General features: G+C 46.1%; 1 protein-coding gene across 3 annotated transcripts in view; it reads left to right on the top strand.

The window, feature by feature from the left end:
* The window catches only part of ADAMTS9 (ADAM metallopeptidase with thrombospondin type 1 motif 9), an 84,142-nt gene that overhangs the window by 40,207 nt on the left and 26,671 nt on the right, over positions 1-17,264 (top strand). For all 3 annotated transcript variants that reach the window (XM_062008230.1, XM_062008229.1, XM_062008231.1), the window contains exons 22-28: positions 799-963; positions 1,772-1,891; positions 3,367-3,471; positions 3,626-3,793; positions 3,984-4,268; positions 4,897-5,058; positions 5,666-5,842. In XM_062008230.1, coding sequence (XP_061864214.1) covers positions 799-963; positions 1,772-1,891; positions 3,367-3,471; positions 3,626-3,793; positions 3,984-4,268; positions 4,897-5,058; positions 5,666-5,842 — 1,182 coding nt within the window. The remainder of the gene's footprint in view (positions 1-798; positions 964-1,771; positions 1,892-3,366; positions 3,472-3,625; positions 3,794-3,983; positions 4,269-4,896; positions 5,059-5,665; positions 5,843-17,264) is intronic.

Below are 17,264 nucleotides of genomic sequence, written 5' to 3'. Positions count from 1 at the left end.
TACTTCCTGCTCTCATTTTCTCTTGAGATTGTCCTCATGAGTCCCAACAGCTCTGGCTGTCGCTGGAGGACAGGATATCACCTTACTAATCTCATATTCAACCCTCTCTCTCCTGCTTGTTACCATTACCTCTTCCACTGCTGCTGGTGCCCTTTGCAATGCAACAACAATATCTTGATGGGCTTTCACCTGCAGCAGGACCCAGGGATGCTGGAGAACAGCCTTCAAAGGCTGCTTCTCACCTTTATGGCCAAATAGCTCTCATTTCTGTGAATCACATTCTTTTAGGAAAGCAATTTAGTGGGAACAGGGAATTGTTCTCTGTAAAATCTCTGTCTTCTGGGTTGAGCTGCTGGCAGCCTAAGCTGTGCCCAGACAGTGGAAGGGGCACACACAGCCCATAGGAGACAAGACCCTTATTGCACACATTTGGAGCCAAGCAAGGCTTTTGCAAGCTCTTGGCACCTTGTTGTGTACAGTTGAAGCCCAGTCAGGCAGTGCTTTGGCTTTGCCCAATGTCTCACAGCTCCTGGAAGTGAAGAGATTTCATGGTCTTGCTTTGCCCATGCTGAAGGGTCTCAGCCCAGCTGTGCTCTCCATGCTCCAGCCTCTGGACCCAGCTCCTCAGAGCAATCCCATCTCGTTGCAAGACACAGGTGCTCATTAGCTAAAGAGCTGCCTCTCAGCACTGTGGCAGTGGTGGCAGCAGATCTCCCGGTTTACTTTCCAGCACCAGAGCAGGTGCTGAGCTGATAGCTCATCCTGACACCTCCTGAGCTTGTGCTTCACTCCTCGCAGTGCTTGGTCACCTGTGGAAAAGGCCACAAACACCGCCAGACCTGGTGCCAGTTTGGAGAAGATCGATTAAACGACAGGTTTTGTGATCCCGAAACGAAGCCGGAGTCGGTGCAGACATGCCAGCAGCAGGAATGTGCTTCGTGGCAAGTGGGGCCGTGGGGCCAGGTACTACAGAGCCATCACAGGGTTCCTAGGAGCTGGGTGCTGGTAGCCAAATCTGGGTGCTACCCCTTCAATCCCAATTCAGAGGCATAACTGTGTTAATTGATTTACACACCAAAGCAGCCCTCTGTGCACTTGTGTTCGGCAATGGGCAGCAGTGGCAGTACCTGCCCTTTGTGCTGTATTTAATCTCTGTCATAATAAATTGACCATTATTTTCAAAAGAAAGGTTTCCAAGGTTACACTCCTAAATCCATATTTAGGCATGTAAATACATGGCTTAATTTTCACAGAAAAGCCACTCCCATTAAATAGCTTTTGTTGCTTTGAATGTTTTCCAGTGTCTGGGTTAGTGAGGGCTTTTTTTTTCTGTTAAAATACAAGTTGCTCATTTCTCCCAGAGTGTTCTGACATCTCCTTTTCCACAAAGCTGTTAGCTCTCGACTAAAAAAAAAACAGACCAGTTGTCCCAGTCAGACATATTTCCCATCAGCAAAATTATTCATTAGCTGCTTGTGCTACAGTGGGGCTTTTGAAGAGGGATATGATGAAGGTTGTTCCATTTACTGTGTGCAGCAAAGTAAATCATTTAAATGCTCACACCTTCATTCCTAAAGAAGCAAGTGAGGCATGCAGGGCTCTGGTCAGCACAGTGAGTTAAAACTTTGACCTAATTTAAAGCTGAAATGCATGAAGTGGAGAGAAACCAGAAGGGAAACGGGGTTTCATTTTTGCTACTTGTGCAGCAAACTTTCCAACCAAAGCAGCTACTCAGACCCAGCACTTCTTTCTCCCATCTGTCCTCTCCCAGTGCACGGTGACTTGCGGCCAAGGCTACCAGATGAGAGCGGTGAAGTGTGTCGTGGGGACCTACATGTCAGTGGTGGATGATAATGAGTGTAACGCTGCAACCAGGCCAACAGATACCCAGGTAAATCCTGTTTCTATCTTTTGCCAGCATGTGTATGGAGGCACCCAGGCTGCAACTTCAGGGGACGTCTTGCTGCAGCAAAGGCTTGTCCTGAATGCCTGCCCATGCAGAGCAGTATCTTGGCCTTCCAAGAGTTCATGAGCTGAAGAAGCGGCAGTAGGTGAATATAGGAAGAAAACCACAGAGTAGAAGGGTGCGTTTCCGTGTGTGCAATGCCTGGCTGCAGCCTGGGCACACTGGGCTGCAGGACTGCTGCTGTGTGGTACAAATGATGGCTGGGGGCCATCATTTCCTGTCTGCAGCACATGATGATGCAGTGTGTGTGCCAGCTGCCATTCCAGGCACATCGCCGACCCGGGTGGGATAAATTGAGAAATGCTGCACACCCTTTGTAGAGTTGCTAAAGACACTTTCCATGCTCTGCTTGCTGATACTTGGGAAGCAAACATGTAAATTCCCATTTCAAGCAGAGGATGTGTCTGGGACATCTGAAGGAGCTGAACAAAACAGCATATTACCATTTGTCTGCCATCTAGGAGAGTCCAAGTGCTGATGCCCTGCCCAGCTTCAGTCCCGCATGACTTCACAGAGTTGAACTAAGGCCACAACATTTAGGAAAGGGCTGTTTTATTTCCCATGTATGGAGAGCAATTGTGCTATAGTCAAGGGGTAACAAACCCACTTGTCATCAGGCATCATTTGGTATGCACGTCTCCAGTGTAAGTAAAATCACAGCAATGCGGAAATAATCTCTGCCGTTTGTCGAGAGCAGCTCCCTCCCTCCCAGTGACCATCAGTATTCATTTCCTTTTTGGCAATGGCTTCTTGTAGGCTCCTGGAGTAAAGTCATGGCTATTCATCATTTCTGTCACCAGACCTCCCAGGAGATACAGATAGGACCAGAGCCCTCCTCTTAGGCACCATCCCAAGGCAGAGCAGAATTATATGCCTGTCCCCAAAACCTTGCACATACGGTGTGTGGTAAAGATCAGCACATGGATATTGGTGGGCTGCAGGGAATCAAAGGGCTGCAATCAGCTCAGGAGTGTAACCTTCACTAAGTAGGCTGCCAATCTCTTGCTGAAGAAAGGGAGCTTTGAAGGGAGATAAGTTGCTGCTTTGCAGAAAAATGTTCATACCAGAACTCTCTTAATGAACTTTCATCTTTTGCCTCAAAAACATCTGGTTTTAATGCATGAAGATGCCACGTGGTTATGGAGATCCCTATTGCAGAGTGGTAAAAAGTCAAAAGTCCACTGAGGGTTCTGCATATGAAGCCCTTGGGGCATTGATACCAAGTTTTGCTGATTCACCCAGAGGATGTGAGGAGAAAGCCTGCCAACACACAAGCATGCAGATCAGGGATTTCCAACGTGTTGTGTGTTGTTCATCACTATATTGAAGAGGAGGTGGTTTAACTGAAACATCTGCAAGTTCTTTATTACCCTCCCTTCCCTCATGTGTTTCCTGTACAGGACTGTGAAATAGCAGCATGTCCTCCCCATCCAAATAGTCCTGAAGCCAAGAGATCCGTACCAGCTGTTCACAGGACACAGTGGAGATTTGGGTCCTGGACACCGGTAAGCATGTGTCGCAATACTTGTAGATTTCAAACGATGCATCTACAGTAGGAAACGGGCTATTCTTAAGTGCATTTGCCCAACTTTTTGTTCCAAAGCCCTTGTAATAAATACCAGGAAGCTTTCTAGCAGAGTGCTTGTTGCTCTTCCCTAGTGCTCCGCAACGTGCGGGAAGGGTACGCGCATGAGGTACGTCAGCTGCCGCGATGACCAGGGCTCGGTGGCTGACGAGTTGGCTTGTTTCCACCTCCCGAAGCCATCAGCCACAGAAGTGTGCACCGTGACACCGTGTGGGCAGTGGAAGGCCTTGGAGTGGAGCTCTGTAAGCATCACACTGTCTCTTGCAGGACAGCCTTATAGACCTCACTGCTGGAAATGCGTTTCATTAATCTGCCATGCTTGTGCCTTTCTAAGGGGAGAAGTTTTCTGCTGTTTATTGTTTGCAATGTATGTCTGTCTGGTTTTGCAAAGCTGGAAATGTGACTGTGTCTCCTTTTCCCACTGTAACGCAGTGCTCGGTGACTTGCGGTCAAGGTAAGGCAACGCGACAAGTGATCTGCATCAATTACAGTGACCAGCTGGTGGATAGGAGTGAATGCGATCCAGATGACCTTCCTGCCACCGAGCAAGACTGCTCCATGTCTCCCTGTCATCCGAACAGCCATGACTACGGCAGGCCCATCCACCCTTTCCTCTATCCGGATCATCGCCTGAAACTGCACCCCGGAGGCAGCCCGAACCGAAACCGTGCGCATACCCCTGGAGGCAATCAGTGGAGGATTGGCCCCTGGGGTGCTGTAAGTGCCTCGGTTTTCTTATTGCTGTTTTGTTGTTATGGTTTGGTGGGGTTTTTTTCCCCTAGGCTGATCCAGCCTTTTTTTAAAGTCACCATGCAGGGAAAAGACACCCTGGTCTCTGTGCACACGACCAAGTGTCGCAGTAAGGCACAGGCATCGCTTCTCAGCCTCCCACACCTCCATGAGTCTCTAGGCAGAAAGATGAGGGCATCATTTTCCATGAGGCAAAGGCCAACCTCTGCTTCTTGGCCATCCCCTGGGACATTTATAGCCGTGCAGAGCTGTTGCCAGAGCACAGCAGGGCCTTAATGCCAGCTACTCTCACCCCAGCCAGTTTGCAATGCTGTGTCATGGAAATCCCTAAAGAGAGTTAAGCGCAAATGGGATGTTGAGGCAGTGGGGATTACTCACCTGCTTAAAACTAGGCTCATGTTTAGTTTCTTTGCTTAGTCAGGACCTAAGTCATTGCACTGCTATTAGTAATAGCTGTGTTTTCAAGTCAGTAATGCCTGTTAGCTGTATTAAATTTCTAGCAGCACATTCCCATGGTGCAAGGCACTGGGGAGAAGCTGGGAATGCAAAATCTATTCCTGGCCTCAATGAAGCCATGGTCAATTGTGTCTTCCAGTGCTCCAGCACGTGTGCAGGGGGATTCCAGCGGCGGGTCGTGGTGTGCCAGGATGAAAACGGATACACTGCAAATAACTGTGATGAGAAAAGCAAACCCATGGAGCAGAGATCGTGCGAATCTGGCCCCTGTCCTCAGTGGGCTTATGGCAACTGGGGAGAGGTGAGTGCACCCTTCTTCAGGCCTCCCTGCACAGGAGAAAACTTTCAGCAGCGAATGGCTGAAATAATGGGAGAAGAGGGGGAAATTGTGGTGACATTTATTAGAAAGATTGGAGCATGAAAGGCGGCCTCTGATAAATGAGTGAACCCTAGCAACTGCCTGGTGGTATTTTCCTTTCCATTTGTCACAGGAAAATTTTCTTCCTGTGCAAAAGCAAAATCTACAAAAACAGAGATTTGGGGGGGAGGGTGGGAGGTTGTTCTCCTTTTGAGAGAACTTCTAGTTTAACTGAAGGCCTTTTTTCCTTTCAATGAAAACACTGCTTCCTCTGAAAAGTCATCCGAGATGAACAATTAGAGATGTTCACCTCCGGTATCACGTTGAGTCTGGCAGTATCATTGTGAAGCAGCCACAAGCAGCTTTGAGAAGAGAGAAGCTGATGCCCCTTCTGAGGCTCATGCAGCATTTTGGGGCGATTTGGCCTGAGTGGGTTAGTTGGGAACAGAAACAACTATCAGGTCTTGAGAGGTGCCACTGCTTTGAGCAACCAGCCATCGGTATTTTTGCTGCCCAGACACTGATTGCTCTGTCTTCTGCTGACTTCCAGTGCACGAAGCCATGCGGGGCAGGGACAAGAACACGGCTGGTGGTGTGCCAGCGTCCTAATGGAGAGAGGTTTACGGATCTGAGCTGTGAAATCCTTGACAAGCCACCAGACAGAGAGCAGTGCAATGTGCAGGACTGTCCTAGAGATGCTGCCTGGAGCGCTGGTCCTTGGAGCTCGGTACGACCATAAACTCTTTCTCTTTGTGAACCGTTTTGTGGATATCCCGTAACAACAGATTTAATTTGCTTCAAACCAAGGTGCTAATGCTTCGTGTCTTAAAACTGCACTTAAAGAGGATTATTGACAATATATTCAGAATAACACCTGTTCAGGAAGGGCTTACATTAGAGGAACTTGAGTCCTTTAATTTAAAAGGCACTTTCTGCTAACTAGCCACTTTTGTCCATTTTATTACACGCTGCGAGCGCTGTGCATTATGAGTCTTGGTTCTGAGTTCTTTGCATATGGATTTAAACCTGGCATTTAAGCAGTACATTCCCACTGAAGTTAAATTGTTCTGATACTCAGTGGCAGTACTGCACTGTGCAGCTACTGGTTTACCAGTCGCATGTTCTCTGCCAAAAGCAAGCTGCCAGGGGAAAATGTGTGCTAAATGGCATCAACTCCCAAGCATGTACAAATGGGTATGGGGGGAGTGTGTCCCTACCTGCTCCCACACACAGCTTTATAGAAACATGTGTGCATTGACACCCAGGCTCTATTTCTGTTCCTGTGTATAGATGATATGAGTGTGATGTACCTGTGCAAAGGCACCTGTAGGTATTCTTGTGCATCTCTTTGGTTCTGGGGATTTATTATCTGGCCTGATCTCCAGCTGCTGCTCTAGATATCATTCATTCAGCAAGGGATGAGCAAGGTGGTGAAAGGCTTAAAATCCTGGGAGTTTTCTAACAGCAAAATAGCGTTTGAAGCAGAGGAGTTTTACACTGCTCCTTTGCTGCTGGAGGAGTCTGCTACAGAGATACTCTTGTGAGGGCAGAGCAGCCCTGAAATGCAAGGCTGGGATGGTATTTTGGGTCCCACAGCTCTGAAATTCTCCCTGCCCAGAGCAGCACCTCCTGTGCCAAGGCAAGTGCTGCCCAGGGGGCTTCTGGAAACCATCGACCTGCCCATTTTGGAGTGGCCTTCAAACAAATGTCGACCGTTATTGTGGATTTTGTTATAAAAACATTTGAAGGAAATTTTTAAAGTAATACTAATCTGATTCAAAAGCACTTTATAGGAAAAGAAAAGAGGCTTGTTTGTAATGTATTGGACTTCACCAAGCGTCATGGTTTGAGAAGTTGTGATGCTAAAACGTAACCACACTCTGTTTCTGCGGGTGCTTTCAGTAACGCAGACGCCTTCAGTAACACTCCTCAAGGTTTTTATCATACCTCAGTGAGTTAATGCTGTAGCCATAAAACTGCTGAATTGGTGTTTATACGGTGCTTCACCAGTGCAAGGGACAGTGATATCAACTATTTCATTGGAGGTGCTAATGTATCACTTGTACACTGATGTAGTTGGTGCTATAAATGAGCAAGGTGAGCTAAGCAGAGGTAGCGACACGTGTGGTGGCTTCCCTTCAGAACTACCACTTGGGACTTGCTGCCAACCCTTTATTACCTGTGCTGGACCATTGCAAGAACCAAAGGTGTGGACAGAGTTGCGTTGCATTTTGGTGTTGCTCAGCATTCAGCCTCTTCACAGCTGTTAAGGAGTGGGTTCCAGGGCTGCACCTGCTCCTCTGTGTTGGAAATGCAGGGTACAGTCCTGTGTATTGGTTTTGAAAAAATTCCCTTGACTCTACTGTTAACCCTTGGTGGATTGTCCTTTCTCGGTCTCCTGGAAGCAGGTGGGGTGCAGGGCAAGCAGGCAGAGGGCAGGGACATCCTATCCTGCCTATGGCATCTCCTCCTGCAGGTGAAGGGGCTGCAGAGCTGAGCCTCAGTCGTTGCCACAAAGCGACTTCATTTGTCGGTCTTATTTACTGAGGTGCCCTTTGGCTCTGAACGTAGGGGACCCCAGAGCTGTTGGAAGACTGAATTGTATCTATGGGGTCAACAGGGCTTCATGTCCCTCCTGCAAAAAAACTCCACGTGTATGTCTACCTCGTGCTACTACTGTAGGTAGTAATGTCCAAATTTTGTGTCTTTAGTGTGGGATCACCTGGACTTGCTTTAGCTCTGTCATCGGTTGCAAACATCCTTCTGTAGCTGTACATACTTCATCTGTTGGGATGGAGTGTCACTACCATATTTTTTTGGTCACTTTTGAAACAAGAGTATAGTATTAGCTGAAACTTTTCAGCAGTATGGATTTATGTATTTATGTAAAAGTGTATTTATTTTTCCAATATTGTTATTTAATTTTATATAAATATTGCATACATTTACGATGTTTCATGTCGATGCTGAACGGTGGAAATTAAAGACAAGTAGAATGTAATCATCAATGAATTTGTATAATGGTTTCTTGAGTCTTTTGCTAAATTAAGATGATATACTTAGTTTTGGTGACTTTTTTCTGAACTGGTACTGCAATGTTCCATCTTTTGACTCGCTTTTACCTGCTTTGTTCTCCAACAGAAACTGTAATTCTCATTAATTAAACAACCACGGTTAAAAGTGCGTGAGTTACAAAGTTTGGATAACTGATTTCTTGCAAGCATCTGATTAGCTTCGCTTCACCCAAGTTTCAGTGAAATCAGTACTATAAAATACACACAAATTAATGCAGAGAGAGTCCAACACGCAGTCCTCAGGCAAAATTCCACTGGCATTTTATTCCGTAAACAAGTGATTTTTATCTGGCTGCTTAAATCCAACTTTTAAAGAGATCATTGAAGGAATAAACAGATTCTGTATGTAAATCATAATCTTAGGAGTCTGGTGAGATGTCTTGTCATTATAATGTACAGTCAAAGAGGACTAAGAGGAGGAGGTCACACTTTTATATCCTTGCTTATTTAAGAACATGTATTTAAACACTGCGGAACTGTACGCCACGTGTTAGACCTGACCTTTTTATTAAAACAATGCTTTAGAAAACATACAGAGACTGTCACCAGGATACAGAGAGTGAGGTTTTTTTTTTCTCCTCTAAATGCCTTATAGTACGAAGGCAGATCTCCCTCCAAGCTCTCAAATACAGAGAGGAAATCTTGCCGTGTTCTCCAGAATGAGAGAGATGTCCTCAGAGACTGTTGCCTGTTGCTTCACTTAAAAGCTGAGCTCAACCCACTTCTCTCAGAGCACATCTGCTCCTTGCAATAGTCTCTGTGAAATTTGGGTTTTACCATAAGATCCAACTGTATTCTTGATGTAAGTTATGAATAATGCTGAAGTAACTTGTCATGGGTTTTTCATTATTTCCCAATTAGGAAATGGGCACAGATAAGGTAAAACAATTCTATCTCACAGCACCCAGTCCAGGTTCAATTGTGTGAGTCATTCAGGCTTCGCTGTACTGGGATAGCAACCTGTGGAAAATGAGTGGGTGGGGTTTTGGGTTTGTTTTTTGGTGGTGTTCTGGGTTGCTGTGGGGTTTTTTTAAATATTATAATTTGTAAAGTAATCTGCTTTGTCAAGTGCTTATTGCTTTTGGGGGTCAAAAGTTTTAGGTGCTAATTAATGATTGATTTGGAGTGGCTAAGGGAACTGGGGTTGTCTAAGTCTGGGGAAGTGGAGGCTGAGGGAGACATGATCACTCTCTACATCTACCTGACAGGAGGCTCTAGTGGGTTGGGGGTCGGTGTCTTCTCCCAAGTAATGTATAACAAGACAAGAGCAAATGGCCTCAAGTTGTGCCAAGGGAGGTTTAGATCTGAGATTAGGAAGAACTTTTTCACCAAGAGGTCTGTTAAACATTGGCACAGGCTGCCCAGACAGGTGATGGAGTCACTATCCCTGGAGGTATTTAAAAGACGTAAATGAGGTGCTGAGGGACATGGGTTAGTGATGGGCTTGGCAGCGGTTGGACTTGCTGATCTTTCCAATGAAAATCATTCTATGATTGTGCCTGCAAAATGTTGGCGTGTGCTTCCCAGCTCTTTATCAGATAGGCACAAATGCTGATGTCTTAGTCTTTGAGGGCCTTTTGATCTAGCAATGTAGAATTGGAAGCTTAGCCTAAAATACTTAGAATATTATCTGGCTAAGCTCTGAGCTGTGTTGTTGTCGATGTGAACACAGGTTTGGGTTAGGACAACACCAATGTCTTCCCTTAGCTGGGAGCTGGTGGCATTGGTGGCTTTGCAGGGCTCTGGGGCTGATGCTGGGCCAGAGGTAGTGGTGAAGGTCTGTGGGCTTGGTGTGAAGCAGGAGAGATGACTGCCTGAGCAACACCTGGGGCAGGGAGCTGCTGCTGCTCAGGAATTTCAATCTTAAAATTGGTGTCAATGGAAAGTTCAGGTTACTTGTATTTAATTCTGTTGAAGCCCCAACACGTTGTTTACAAAATGCCTTCCCCGTGAAGCGGGCTGAAAATAGGCTGTTCAACAGCAATATTCTCTGTGTCAGTGCTCTAATAATATTCTTAGCAGGCAAGATGTCAGCTCTTGCTAAGGCAGAAGTGATAACCAGGGGCAGTTTTGGTTGCAAGTGTGTGTAACTCTGCTGTTCTCTTTCTCTCTTCTGCAGAAGATGAATTTGCTGCGACAGCAGCATTACTGGGCTGCTATGTGCTTCTTTACACATGTTTTGCAATAACAGAACCATCCTTGAAAATGAAGTGATAGGCACACTGAACCCTCCAGTCACTCAGTGATTCACTCAGTGATGTCTCTGTCCTTCATTCATAGGATGATAGTTTAGGCTGTGAGACTGCGACAGCAAGTCTGTATTTCTCCCTAGTGCCAGGTATTGTCAGAAAACTAATAAAAGAGCGCCTGTGAGGGAAGGACAGATGTTGCCACAGCAAAGGAAAGCTGCACATGTGATCCCAGCACCCATGACTCAGGCAGAGGGGTGCAATGGGTGGCTTGCATACATTTGTGAAAACAGGTAGAAGTAACACCTAAATGAAGATTTAATAAAGCCGGTCCAGACCAAAATGAAAACTTGGTAGCCTATGGATATCCTCAGCCATCTGACTGAAGCAGTCTCTGTCAGAGCTGTGTGCTGTATGCTTAGGCTGGCCCTCCAAGGCTGCTGTCTCTCTTGGGTTCCTGGCTGCCTCCCCTTTAGGATCACTCAGACTGACTGACTCCAGGAACTGCCGGTTTGGTGTGCTGATGAAAGGCAAAAAAGTCATCTGCTTTGGTTCCCCAGTCAGAAAAAGGCCTTTGACAGTGCAGACCTCTGTGCTTTTGTTTAAAAAAGCAAACAGACTCGTTTCAGCCCTTCCCTGTACTCCCTGCTGTGTGTAACCCTCCCAGAGCATCCCACCACCAGTGCCCTGCTTCAGCCACCCTCCAAAACTGCACATCCCAGGGTGACAGCTGGGGTGAGCAGAGCTGTGCCAGCCCTCTTACCATGCACCTATTTGCTGCCTGGTGCCATTCTCAGAGCTCATCCCAGAAGGTAATTGCAGAACAGTTTCAGCCTGTTGCTCCTCTGGGGGCTGCTCCTGCAGCTCTTTCCTCAGCTTAGTGCCCACTGTCCCTGCCAAGGCTCAGAACCACAGCTGGTGGCTCCAAGCCAATTGCAGGTGGGGTGAAGCCAGTGGTACCCAGCTGCCTGGGAGAGGAACATCACTTTATTCCTCTCTTGCTACTGTAAAATGTCCAATTTTTCTTTTCCATTTTTATTGTTTGCCTGTCATCACCAGACATCACTCTTTGGTACTTCTGTTTTTCCTTATATAAGAACTATGTAAGTACTGTTTTGATGCTCTTGCTATCAGTTGTGCTGGCTCCTGTTTGCTAGTGCTGATGCTCCATGATCAAAGCCTATCTGCTGAATCTGCACTTCAGTGCTTTGATGGATGAGCAGGACTGACTTCCCATAGCTTAATGCTCAGCTGTTGCAATCCACACTCCTCCCTTGCAGGCATCCATTAGTCTTTCCACCCATAGTGATTTGAGCTGCTGGTTAAACCTAGTGTCTTTTAGTCTGATGGAATAGTGAAAGGATTGGGCACCACTGTCCCCATTAACCTGCAGTGCTGGGGCAGTACCAGGGTAAGGAGCTCAGAATGGCCAGATTTGTCTGCTCTCCTCTGGGAGCCTCTCCTATTGCCCTTGCCAAATCAGATGTGAGCTGGACCAGCGGTTAGACTTGGGAAGGTTATTTTCTTGTATCTTGAAACTCTTCTTCCTCTCCACTCCCAGATGATGGGAGCTTTCCCAAGCTCCTCAGTGCACCTTCCCACTCAGAGCCAGTGACTCCATAAGTAATCACTGGTGTTTCTTACCATGTATAGTCCAACCCATGCTCCTCTCCCAACTTACTGTAAAATACCTGTCATTCTTCTCCCAAAGAAGTACAGTTTGGCTGCATTTGGTGTGCCTCCATGGTTGCCTTTTTATACCTCCTCTCGTTACACATTTTCTCAAGGTGCTCATTTCCTAGGCCCTGCACAGCTGGCCTGAACTTGAGCCACAAGTGCTGGGACTGCTGCTTAGCAATGACTGGCTGCAGTCTTCGTGTCATGGGTGCTCCACTGATGTCTCTTGACTTCACAAAGTCTGCAGCCCTCCTGTCCACACACGTATGTTCACGCTCACACACCCAGGAGAAACAAAGCAATAAATAGAAGGGCAATTGCTGGGAACATTTGTGTCCCAAAGCACTGGCTTTGAGTGTTTCAGTAACTGGAACATGCATCAGACTGTAGAGATACCATAGTGCAGTAACACGCTTTCAAGGATGAGCTGTGATGTTCAGCATTTTGAAGCAGATCCCTGAGCCAGGCATAGGGAGGTCTGCTTGTGTTTTTGCCCATGTTCCAGATTCACACTGTGTACCCTAAACTGCAATAATTACTGTTGCTCAGATCCGAGGGACTCAGAAATGAGGATGTGTGATGATGAGGGACACTAAGCACAACATTTACTGTGTTTCACAACATTTACTGTGTTTCTGACTTTCCAGGTGACTGATTTGTCCAGTCATTAAGGAAAAATGTAGTCAGTCTTGTTCCAAAGGCCCTTAATGCTCTGTTGGTGTTTTAATTTTTACTAGCTCACAGGAGAGGCACGTGAGCCAGCAGCATCACTGAAAATCTCCCTGATGCCCAAGACTCTATTCAGACTGGCAGTATTTGATCCCCAGTGCCTTAAGCCAAGATTTTTCTTTATTAAACCAGGGTCCAAGAAGCAGCCCAGCATTCCTACAAACCCCTGGTGTGATGCACACCTGTGAAACAGGGATGGCGTTCTTTGGAGAGCTCTTTGCTTTGTGTTTCACTCCATCTGACACAGAGAAATCCTGTTCTTGAATGCAACCTCTAAATGGCATTACAATACAACTGTTCCCTAAAAATATGAAGTGTTAGTTAGTGTAGGCTGCTTGCTGCTTCAACTACTGCTCTCTTAAAAGTGCACAGTGTGGAAAATAGGCTTCATCAGTGCCTTCCACATCTCGTTATACCGGTGTCCTTGGGTAGCTCACACGTCTCCTAATTTGAGGAAATGCCATCCAATGCCTCCCTCCCCAGAGAGATCAGCAGTGGCTATTTGGAGGGGTTTGCCTGCTAGTTGTTCAAGTTAAATAGCGTGGAGCAGGACGAGGACACAGCTTTGTGTGTTCACAGCCTTGCTGATTTCTGTACCCAGTGAAGTCTTTGCATGGGGTGTAACAACAGGGAGGGCGAAAGAGGGGGAGAAGGTGCTACATACTAGGTGGATGGTGCCATGGAAGAGGAGATGCATGGCTTCTCCTCCTGCTGCAGTTACTTGCTTTTCTCCTGTGCATCTTGTGAGGTTTCAAAGCTTAGGGAAATTATGGTGTTGACTTTAGTGCTCAGAGCCTTAAATCTTGCAGGAGTTAGAAGCCAAGAGCATCCTTTACTCTGAGAAATCTGTGCTGCTGGGGCAACGGGCTCCAGACACACCAGCCTTTCCCCTTTGCTACAGCAACACATCAAGTTTTTTCTGTGACAGTCTGTCCTTTTTGTGCATTATTTTTAACCTGTTATGAGGCATCCTCTGAGGTCACTCATCGATCTCTGTAGCTCGGTTTGGCAGCTGGAACGTGAAGGTTTGGTGGATTGTTTTGTTATCTGTTGCAAATATGGACTTAGGAAACTCTATGTCTCCACTGCAGAGCTGAGAGCAAAGCAGCTGTGGGATGGAGAGCCTGCATGGATGTTCCATCCATGGCAAGGAGTTCTCCTTGGGGGCACTGTGGCAGAGCCTGCTCTTGTGCACACCAAGGGCTGCCCTCTGGCTCCAGGAGAGCCCCTTGGGATATTTCCACAGGGGTTCTGGGCAATGCTCACAGGCATTCTTGGGCTACACACTCCAAAATCCCTGATGTTCTTGTCTTTTTTTTTTGCATTCCTACCATTTTTCTGGGGAGTCAGCACAGGCTGAGTGTTTCAATGCCTCATTCCAACTGCAGTGCAATGCTTTGGTGTGTTTTGCTCAGGTCTCTAGACCTGTTGCTCTCCCTTGAATGTAGAGAGTACTCATTGCTTTTAAATATAGAAAATCAGATGTGTTCTCTGGCCTTGTACCAGCTACAATCACCAGGACTCTCAGCAGCTATGTGTGTTCAGGTATGGCTGCCTCTTACAGTTTTGCAGGAATGGAGAGCAAAACCATCTGGGTGACTTCTGCCCTGCTTCCACCCCACAGGCATGGACTCCTCACCATGCAGCCAGGTACGAGACCAGGCTGAAACAGATCACTGGAAGGAACAGGTTTTCAGAGCAGCAAAAAATATTACCTAAACATCTCATGAAGTGCTGCAGCCACTGGAGAAACCCACGGAGCTGCACCCGTGTTTTAAGCTTGTTGCTGGCCTCACTGAAGCCACGTTACCTACTAACATACCTCTCTGTTGTGAAGCTAATTAAGTTAGCTGGGACACAGAGCCTCTGCTGCTTCCTGACACACAAAGGCTCAGGCATTTTAAGGCTTATAGTAAAGGTTCAGCTGGTGAGGAGCAATCCAAGCTTTCCTAGGCTTTGTGCCTCCTGATGTCCTTTGTGCTCAAGGGACTTCAGAGGTAGAAAAGTCACAGGGCTGTGATTTTGGCATCTGATAGCAGCAGTATAAGTCAGAGTAGGAGCTGATGCAGACTAATAGGATGCTGACTAATGATGAGAGTGCATGGTAGGGCTCTGCTTGTAGCTGAAGTTTGCTGACATCCAGGAGCACAGTCCCTCACAGGAAGGAGGTGTAAAGTATTGTAGGGCTCTGTTGGTTTTCTGCTTTATTTCACCTAGCACATGTTTCAGCTCAGACTGTTGGAAAGGATGAACAAGGGCTTTCTTACAAACTCTTACTTTCCATATAGTCCTTAATGTGTGGCAATCTAAATCTACAAGGATTGATTTTAATTTCCTCCAAAAAGTTGCTCCTGGCACAATCTGATAAAGCCGTTTTTAGTCTAATTCTTCCCAGCCCTGCCCTTGGTGAGCTATCTGAGCATACCCATCTTTGGGAATTCATTTGGTGATCACCACAGCTTGCATTCATTAACTCAAATACCTCCCAAATCGTTGGCTGATGCATGGGGGGCTGCCTGGAAAAGTCATCTGACAGCATTGTCTGCAACTTTTTCTTTTGGGAGAGAATGTCCCCAGGTTCTTGCTGGTGGTTTCCTTTTCTGTCCCACGTTAAGCTGCCCCTTTGATGCTCTTAAGTTCAGGAGAAGCAAAACCTCTCTGTTTCTTCTTGACTGCTCTATGCTGTCTGTTTTCATCAAGATTTGCTCATTTGTGCCCAGGGCTGTAGAATCCTTTCAATGCCAGACCAACCTTACTCCCAGCCCTCACAGTTTTGGGGATACATTTCCTGCTACCAGCCCAGTGAATCAAGGAGCAGCCTTTCTATATTAGAGAGGTCTTAACAAACAAGATGTACCCACATCTTCCAAAATGACAGAGTAGAAAAGGCAGTAAGGGTTAGTTTAAAGCAATTTGCATGTACCTGGGAAAAGATAGTTATCTTCATCATTTCTGGACTCTGAAACAGAAAACACATTTTGGTGGAGACAAAACCCCCCAGAGCTTGCCTCTGTGCTGGAGCAGAGCAATGCGTTGCAGGAGAGATTTAGCATCGTGTTCTGACCTTTCTGGAAACAGTTGATATGGAAATATTTTTGTTGTATTTATTTAAACTTTTTTCTTGCATTTATTTAAACTAGGCAGTAGATTTATCTGGGAAAAAAAATCAGCAGCATGCCAGTCCTCAGTCCTTGGCGTGTTAACAGAGCTAATGCAGTAAACATAACCTGCTTAAATCTGTGCTCAGATGCTTTGATCCTAATGCTCTCAGGAAAAGTCTTTTTGTTCTTATTCTCCACACCAAGCACCAGGTGTGACTATAGTGATGTTAGAAGATAATACTAAGAGGAAACTTTACAGGAGTCTTTAGTGCCAAAGCTCTAGCTGTTTGGGCTTTTTTGATATTTCTCTGATATTTTATGCACCACAATCATCTTGTGGTATTTTTAAGACACAACACAAAGTGTTGTTTTCACCCCATCCTCCACCCCTGGCTATCCTCCTGCATGTCACCCAGGGATGCTGTTGGCTGCTGTGCTTCAAGCACAGGCTGGAAACAGCATTTCAGAGCAACCTTTTCCTGCACTTGAGTGGGGGCAATAGATGGGCTGACCATTGGCCATGCCCAAGTGCATGGAATCATTGACTCTAGGAAGCTGGTTAGTGAAAGAAGTCAATACAGTACCTTGGGTACACCTTCAGGGCTGGATCCAGAAGCAATTAAACCCTGTAGAAGTCTTTCTGTTGACTGCAAAGAGCTTTGGATGTGTCTGCTGCTCCACAGAGAGCCACCTGTCCATCTCCTGTGCCAAAAAGTGTTTTCTGGGGGAAGGGGGGGTGGATAGAAAAGAAATCCAAGAAGGAAAAAAGACAGAAAAATGTGAAAGGAGTGTTTTGTCTTTTGCTATTAAAATGTTTTAAAGAAGGCAAGACCAAAGCCTACCTCAGTATGGCACTGTTATTGATACCAGAAACAGGCAACAGCATTTGCAGCAATGAAGAGTTCTGCTGATGAAGGACAGATTATGAAGTAGCTTCTTTGCAAGGGAATTTTCAGTCTCTGGTACTTGGTTACATTGGATTATTCAGCCTCTCTTTTCTGTCAGTGCAGATGAGATCGTAACTCACATGTGCATGAAAGCAAAGGAGTGGTTTAAATCTAAAAATGCACAGCTGCCCAACTTTGATTTATATTAAAAACAGACACGGCAATTATTAATTCCAGCACCTTGGGAATTTCAGTGTTAACAAAATCAGGCAAATTTTGCCTCAACCTCTGAATGCACCAAGGTGTGTGCATGCAGCCTTGTTGTTTGATTATGGGAGGGCAAGATAAATGTCAGAATGGGGCTCCATGCCAAAATCAAGCAATTCATAGAATGAAGATATTCGTTTTGGGAGTGACTAGCACCATATTAATTGTAAGATCAAATGTTTATCAACCAATTTCAAGTCCCCAGAAACCTGCTTGCATTGTTAC

This window comes from Colius striatus, chromosome 15 (genome assembly GCF_028858725.1).
Source record: "Colius striatus isolate bColStr4 chromosome 15, bColStr4.1.hap1, whole genome shotgun sequence".
Taxonomy (NCBI): Eukaryota; Metazoa; Chordata; class Aves; order Coliiformes; family Coliidae; genus Colius; species Colius striatus.
This window is presented reverse-complemented; position numbering and strand designations above follow the sequence as displayed.